At 57.2% G+C, this 8018-nt stretch overlaps 1 protein-coding gene across 2 annotated transcripts; it reads right to left on the bottom strand.

Annotated features, from left to right (window-relative positions):
* Positions 1 to 2411: 2411 nt before the first annotated feature.
* On the bottom strand, positions 2412 to 7809 carry COMMD7 (COMM domain containing 7). Of its 2 annotated transcripts, none has more exons than XM_065691871.1 (9): positions 7705 to 7809; positions 6424 to 6477; positions 6235 to 6337; positions 4621 to 4677; positions 4507 to 4544; positions 3885 to 3975; positions 3716 to 3765; positions 3212 to 3260; positions 2412 to 2775 (listed from the first exon to the last, which is right to left on the bottom strand). In XM_065691871.1, exons 1-9 carry the CDS (start codon positions 7744 to 7746, stop codon positions 2699 to 2701), a joined length of 561 nt encoding a protein of 186 aa, XP_065547943.1. In that variant the 5' UTR covers positions 7747 to 7809; the 3' UTR covers positions 2412 to 2698. The 2 variants fall into 2 exon arrangements, with proteins under 2 accessions (XP_065547943.1, XP_065547942.1); XM_065691870.1 differs by having other exon boundaries at positions 7663 to 7807.
* Positions 7810 to 8018: the final 209 nt, after the last annotated feature.

The following is an 8018-nucleotide window of genomic DNA, read 5'->3' as shown; positions in this document are numbered from 1 at the left end:
ATCTCCCTTGGTCATTAGCATCTGACACGGCTGAGAATCACAGCAGCATCGCATCAGTGCTGGGAAGTGACAGACCCCGTGAGCACAGCCCCTGTCTCCCTGCTCTTCGCAGGAGGCTGGCGGGGCTGCGTGCGACCACGCTGCTGCACCCCGGGCTGCCGGGCCCAGGGATGATGGCAGAGGGGTGCAGCGTGCCCCCTGCTCCCCACTGCGGCAAACGGGGCTGTGTGAGCATCTGAGCGCGCCGGGAGGTGCCTGTGCTGCTGCTCCAGCACCGCTGAGCACCGGCGGTGGGGGGGCTGCGGCACGGCCGCCCCCGAAGGAAATGGGCTGAGGGAGCCCCCGGAGGGGCAAACCGCGGCAGGAGCACGGTTAGCATCGCCCCGAGCCGGCAGGAGGCCCCGCTTCCCCCGCGCCCGCTGCCCCGCCGAGATTAGCGCTCGCCTGGCTGGGCTTGATGGGCGGCCGGAAGCCCCGAGCCCCGCGGGGCCGCCCGGAAACCGGGGCAAAACGGGCACCGCGGCTCGGTCCCCGCTCCCCTCGCTGCGGCTGTGCCAGGCTGCGCTCGCTGCATCCCGGCGCAGGGCTCTGGGTGCTCGCCATCGCGCCGTGTGCTGGCAGCAACGCCGTGGCCGTGCTCCGCACGAGGGGCATGGCTGCAGGGGGGCCTCCCGGGGCTGTGCTTGTCCCTGGCCAGCGTGGTCGGGAGGGTGACCCAGTTCCCCCTGGTTGGCGTCGCCCCGTGCCAGCGCTGGCTCCATCCCTGTGTTCCTGCCCTGCGGGGCTGCCGGCTCAGCTCATGCACAGCCCAGCGTGTGGGATGAAAGGGTGCTGCTGGGCACGGCTGGGGGCAGCGTGAAGCTCACGCCAGAGATGCCCCTGGGGGTTGTGGAGCTGCATGGAGGTGACCCCTGTTCTTGGGGTCTGTGGGCTGCAGCGTGCATGAGTCCTGAGCGTGTGGCTTCATCCCAACGGGCAGGGCGAGGAACATGGCAGCGAGTGACGGAGTCTTCACCCACAACAGATCCTGGCAGCTTCTCCAGCACCGCTGTGGTCACCTTGTGCTGTGACTGGGCAGGGTTGAGGGGTGCCGCCCTGGCACCAGGTGGGCAAGGAGGTATAATGGGAACAGGCAGCAGTAAACGTAAAGCAGAAATATTCCTTTTGTTCCGAGAAACCCTTCAGACCTTTTCTTCCTCCCTGAAACAGCTTTTGCTGCCACCCAAAAGGAGACGCAATATTGTGCAGGGCACTATTTCTGAGGATTTTTTGGGCTTATGTGTTTAATTTTGACTGGAATCGTGTGCCAGAGCTCGAGATGCTTGTGAATGGCCTGATACATGGGAGAATAACCCCTCAGCCGCTGTCCCGCGTTTGCCAGCAGGATTCCCTGAGCTGCTTTCCCTACACAGGGTTCCGGCTGTACCCGTTCCTGGGGCTGGGCACTCACACAGGGCGCCATAAACTGCTGGGTTTCTGCAAGCTGAGAACCTGTGGGTAGAGCTGAGTCACAGGGGGGACTTTGTGACGCCTTTCTCACCAGAGCTGCCTGTGCGGGGCTTTAACTGGAAGCAGATGTGGGCACAGGGGGCTGCAGCGCTCCTTGTCCCACAGCAGACCTGCAGGATGCTGCAGGACAGGGCATTGCTTCAGGTGTAGGCTGGAAATGGAAAGCATCTCCCCAGGGTCTGCCCCAGTGCTGCAGTTCCGTCTCTCCTCTGTGACCACCGAGTGTGTCAGGACATGGAGGTGCCTTGGGAAGCGTCAGTGGCAGAAGGAACATGTTGTAGGAGGGAGCTCGCTTCTGCTTTGTGCTGTGGGAGGAGGTGACAGCGAGTTCAGGCTGCTGAGAGGTGGTGGGCATTGAATGCTCTGGACACGGGTGAACATAGCAGCTTCCACTGCCTGTGTCAGGTCAGGAGCACCCCTCCGCTTCCCGAGGGAGCTGGGCGACCGAAGGGTCAAGCTAATGGCCCTTCATGGGGTCTGGCTGTTACATCCATCAGGGAACAGGCTGGGTCTGACTGTGCAGCACCACGCAGGCTGCAGCCTGAAGAGTGCTCGCTGCAGCTCAGCACAAACTGGATTTCATCACCCCCTGAGATGCTTTTCCCCCCTAAGCACAGAGGCAGATATTTGGTTGTTTGAGATTTAAAATCTACTTTTCCATAACAGGGCATGATTGGGAAGAATGTAATCAACCCGTTTCTCAATACAAGAGAAGTGAGAGGCCTGGGAGAGAGTGCTAAGTGATGCATCAGGTTAGATGCTCTCCTTGCTTCCCTTGTCATAGCACTATAGAATGTTCTGGGCTGGAAGGGTCATCTCTCCCTTAATTCTTCAAGTTTGGAAATGATTCTCTGCTCCTCTTTCTCCTTCCCTCACAAGATCAGATTCTGATACAAATGGAGTAGGATGCGAATGGGTTTATTTGCTATCTCAATACAAGTTTCCACATATTTTGACCACAGTTTCCTCATAAGAGTATATAAAAAAATAAGTGGGTTGCAGCTGCTTGAAAACACTTGCTGAGCTTTCAGGTTCTGAGGGACTCATGGTCCCTCTGGGCCATGACAGCACTGCTCCTCGCACAGCCTTGTCTGCTCTTATCAAGGTGGCAGGTCAGCGGGGAGAGGGCAGACCTGCCGGCCCACGAGGTGAATCCCACTGGATGGTGTCTGGCCAGGCCTGTGCTGCTTCAGCTGAAGCTTTCCAGACTGGTTCTGATCCGTTCCATTTCATGCAGAAAGCTGTAGAACTGGGGCAAAGTCAACTCTGCGGGAAGACAACAGAGAGGCATCGAGTCTTGGGTATCGGGTTATGCTCCCCATGGGAAATGCTGCTCTGGTGCTACCTGCCTAAGCTGGGCAGGATTAGACACAGTGACCCTCGGCAGCTGTTTCTGCACACTACAGCTGAGCTGTGTGGGGTTCCAGGCTGGCATTCTCCTCACGGTGACCAAACCCTGGGAATGGTTTACTTCCTAACCCTCTGCTGCTGCTCCGGCTGCTTTCTGCAGCTCCCTGGCAGAGGTAGGTTTCTTCAGGACGCCCGGAATGCAGTGAGCATTCCCAGATACTGCCAGAGTGACTCTAGGGGAGCAGCATCCTCCAGCCCTGCTCTGGCACCCACCCATGCTGGGTTCTGCGCCCAAAGCTCCCCTGCCTCCAGCAACCCCAGAGCTGCTGCTTCCCCAGAGCCGTTAACTCACCCAGATACACGTTTTCCATTCGAGTCCCTTGTTTAATCACCAGCTTCAGCTTGGGGGTAGAAAAAGCAGAGGTGTTAATTCGGAGTACGCCGCGTCCTGAGCACCATGAAAAGGCAGAAGTACCAGGGGTGCGCTGTGAGTTTCAGACCGCGGCAAAGCACGCATTATTTGACAGGCCTGCCAGGAAGTGCCACTGTAGGAACAGATCCCTTGGGCATTGGGAGGCTCTCTGGAAGTTCTTCCAAATGATCACCCCCCCGATAACCTTTGCAGGACTGAGCTTTCTGAGGAGCTTTTCGGAATGGGCTCTGCTGCTGTGACACAGGATGTCTTCAGAAGGGAAAGCTGGCAGCTGCCCTTGGAAGGTGAAGCAGAAGGCCAATTGCAGGGCTTGCACCATGAGACCCAGCTTTGCCCCAGCCATAGCCAGTACTGCCCACATGCCTGGTTGTTGCTTGTCCCTTAACTGCACATTACAACCTGAACTCTCTGATGTAGATTTACCTGTAAGAAGATACTTCCCACTTTTTCCAGTTCACTGCTCCCAGCAGTCACTGTGAATCGGAAAGAAGGGAGATAATCTGTTAGCTAAACAGTGGAGTAAGAGGTTATTTTAGCAGAGAGCTGGTGGTGGGTTTCCCTCCCCGTTCACTTCCTGATTTAGCTCCATTACCTCCAAACTTCCACTCCATATCTATCAGCTGGTTGATCATCAGCGTCTGACCAACAGCCAGGCGTGTCAGCGTGGGGGAATTCGCCTTCCACTGCAAAGACAAAAGACACCCCAGCAGTCAACCCCCAGAGGTCTCTATGTTACCTGCGAGTTCAACATCAGTCAGAAAGGAGGCAGAAGCTCAAAGTGGAGGTGTGCAAAGGTTGGGGGGGGCTTTCACAGACGCGGAGTCCTGCCAGGGTTTCCCTCTGCCTCGTCCCTTCCGCCAATGCAGCTCGCTGGGCTTGTTTCAGCGCTGCTTTGCTGTAACAATATCTGCCCAAAAAGCCATGTGTTCACGTAACTGCATGACCCTGGGGCTCAAAGCGTGCAAAGCCAAAACCAACCAAGTGAGAGGCACCCACGAGAGCAGGAGCCACAGAATGGATGCGGCAGAGGCCGTGGCTAGAATTCTCATTAGGCAAAGTGCTCCTCGTCACTTATCTGAGCATCAGTTCAAATCCCTGAGCTGCTCTGGCAGACAGCACCCCAAGTGCTGACACATCGCGGCGGCAGCAGAGTGGGGTTTCGCCAGCTCCCGCTCAGAGGCTGTCATTTTGTTAGCTCAGAAACGGATGCATACCTGTTCTGCAAAGTAAGTGGCTTTCTCCTCACTGAGGCCTGCGCGAGAGAGCAGAGATTACTCCATGTGATAAATATTCATTATCTTTTATTTAGGGGAAGTCAGGTGACCCACCTAGAGCAATGAAATCTGCTCGGACTTGTTCCCAAGACAAATTCCTCTTCAGGGCACCTGAACCAACAACGCAAAGAAGCAAAATCACTTTTCACTGCGCCAAACCAATCTTTACTGAATCCCATAAACCCCGGGATGGAGGCGCTGCGCTGGGGAGCTTCTGTTCTCAGCCTGTGTTTTGAAACAAACCACAGCTCCTCGGGATAGGAAATACGCTTGTGCCTGCCGCTATCTTTGCAGATGCCCGGTGCTTTAAAAGTCCAGGCTCTGGGAATGCCTGGGAGAGGGGGAGATTTCATTGCAGGTATCCATGGGAACTGCAGCAGCGGTTGTGTTTTGAAGCTGCTGCTTTCTCTCCTATAGAAGCTTTGCTTGTTAAAGGGGAGCTGTTAAGGCTGGCAGGCTACTAATTTGACCTACCTGCTGTGTTTTGGATTATGGGTGTGAACGTGTGCATATAACACTTTCCCCCGCTGCGCCTGCCTCCTTTGTTCTGGGGCACCGGCAGCACATGGAAGTTTACAAGGATTCTGTTCTCTGAAGCCAAGAGCAGGAATCTCATAAATTCAAAGAGACTGCCGGTCCCACGTGGCTTTCTGCTCTGTAGCACACAGGCAAAGTCATCTGCTGGAGTCCTTTCCAACACTGTCTGTGGCATCCCAGCACTAAGGAAGAGTTACATGGGATCGGAGCCAGTGCACAAAAATAGCAATGACAAGGCTCGAGTGCACCTAGGCCAGAAAATCCCAATTCCATGTTAAATACCCCCAAGACAGTTGTAGGAAAGGACATTATTCACTGCTACTCCTGGCTAGAAGAAATGGCTTTAAGTAGCATGATAAGTTTAGACCAAATGCAGGAAACAGTTGTGTGAGGCTTCAGTGCTGGGAAGAGAGCTCCAGGGAAGCCAGGGCTGAAGGATAATAGCAAGGGACTATTAATAACAGGAGGGATCAATGGGATGGACGTGCAGTGGAGGTGTTTGATGCATTATCATGTCAAACAGCAGCCACAGTATCACAGCCATCCCATAACGTGCTGGAGCCTGCGGTATTCAAGGGGAATCCCTCTGCCCCTCTTCCCCATTACTTATGACGTCAGCTTTACATAGAACTAAACTGGTTTCCAGCCCACTTTAGAGGGGTGTTTACACTGTCTTATGTATCTTAAACAGCACTTGTCCTTGTAGGAATTACAGTACTGGGTCACTTTATTAGTGCTCTATTAGTCCACTAAATAAACTGGTGGAAGCTCCTGCAGAGACCTGGTGCCAACGCAGGACCGGCTGGTCTGACAAACTGGTTTACAGGTACTGGTTACACCAAGCACTGTCACAATACTGTGCTTGCATTTAACACACATATATGTGAGTCGAGTTAATCCAGAGAGCTGTGCCTGCAGGTGGGGTATAAAGAATACGAAGCCCAAGTCACCCAACAGGGATATTTCAATGGGGGGGATTTTTGATTCTTAAATACTAAGCCTTTTATTTGCTACCCTTTGCACTTATTGTGCAAACCAAGGGCACTGCAGTTCTGAAGACCCCTCTGGCAGCATGCAGGAATGGACCCAAGAGTCTGGCCTCGGGGCAGCCTGTGCAAATGTCTCGCTTACCGCTGGGTACCAGAAGAATACTTTTGACAATGTTTTTCAGGGGGCCCAAGCTGATTTTATTCACGGTGGCAAAGTCAGAGAGCTGAGCCAGAAACCTTTCCACCTGCACAAGAGAGAGGCACAATCTTATCTCTGCACGTTTCTCACCAGAGCTGCATTCACACATCTGGTGTTCTGGACGTGCCTCACCTCCTTGGGCTCTGTCAGAAAGCGGAAGAGCACTTCAGTCAGTGATGAGAATTGCTGTGGAGAAACAGGACAGTGTTATGGAGCCAGGTACGAGCATCTCAGCATCTCGCCCCCTCCTCCCATCACCACCATGACCTTGATGTAGCCCTATGTGACTCTGGTACATGGGTCCCAGAGTTCCACCTGCCATGCCGGGAAGGTACCCCCATCCTCGGCATTACGAGATGCCTGTGGATGGGGTTTACTCATGGATGCTTCTGAGAGACTCTCAAAGGGTTTGTGCAGCTCGCACTGCACAGGGCTTTTGTGACTTGTGGCTAATTGAAACTGCTGTTCTATCCCGTGTAACCCCAAATGTGTGAGTGGAAAAAGATGTGACTGCCTAATCTTATGTTTCATAAACCCCATGGGGTAACCAGGCTAACTCGGGAAAGGAAAAGAACTGGTTAAGGGTCTAGTAGCTGCCTTCACTGGGCAGTGGCAGGGCTGCAGAGCCTGCCTGCAGGGCAGAGCACCACCGCCTCCCTCCTCTGCAGCACCAGTGCTGGCTGTGCGGCAGCTGCAGTGCCTTATCCTGTCCTCCCCCCCTGTAACAGAGGCTCTGGGCTGTACCCACGGCGCTGGCAAGCTGAGCTAAAAAAGCCTCAGCTCCTCCACCGACTCCATCGCAACCTGAGCCTGCAGCTGGGGCGCTGTACGCCCAGCGTGGCCCGGACGGAGAAGTGCGCTGCCGAGCAGAGCACCGGCCTGGGGCACTGGGGCACTGGGGCACTGGGGTGGCGAGCAGAGCCCGGCCGCTGTGCAGTCCCACCGGGAAAAAGCAGAGCTCGAGAGGTCCCTGCTGCCCACACGGGGCACGCTGGGCGCCCCTTTGCCAGAACGCGTTACAGCCCCAGCAGCCGGCTCCTGCGGGGCTCGGGGGATGCCTTGGCCCTGCCTCTGATACCGGAGAGCGCGGTGCCCTCCTGGAGCAGGCTGAGACCCGGCGGGAAGCCTGGCGCAGGGACCTGGAGGCTCAATGGGGCCCAGTACTGGGGCTGCTCTGCAGACTGGAGGCTTGACTGGGCTCGGTACCGGAGCTGCGGGCCCCGGAGACCCGATGGAACCCGGTACCGGGGCTGCTCGGGGACCCGTCGGGCCCGGCCCCCCGGTGCTGCCTCGCCCCGGCCCGGCTGTGCCTGCCCTGCAGCCGCCGGCCCCGCGGTCCGGGGCTGCTGCCGCGCCCGCCGCCGGCCCCACCTGCGCGCTGAGCTGGCTGAGGTTGTGCATGTCCCCGCTCACCGCCTCCGGCACCGGCTCCCGGGTGAAGTTGAGCAGCCCCATGGCGGCGGCCGCGGCTCCGCCCGCCCCGCCCGGCCCCGGCGCTGCCGCCGCCGCCTCAGCCTGAGCATTGGCGGCCGCACTTTCCGCACGGCCGCGGCCCCGCTCCGCTGCAGGCGGCGGCTGCCGCCACCCGTGCGGCCCCCCCTGCCCGGGCCGTGGTGCGCCCCGAGGTGGCCCCTTCGCCCCTGCAGCCGCAGCCCGAGCGCCCGCCCCGGTGCTGGGGGAGCTGCTGGTGCGCACCGGGCACGTGGCCGGCGGGGCTGGTGGCAGTG

The sequence above is a fragment of the Lathamus discolor genome, chromosome 11 (genome assembly GCF_037157495.1).
Source record: "Lathamus discolor isolate bLatDis1 chromosome 11, bLatDis1.hap1, whole genome shotgun sequence".
Lineage (NCBI taxonomy): Eukaryota > Metazoa > Chordata > Aves > Psittaciformes > Psittacidae > Lathamus > Lathamus discolor.
This window is presented reverse-complemented; position numbering and strand designations above follow the sequence as displayed.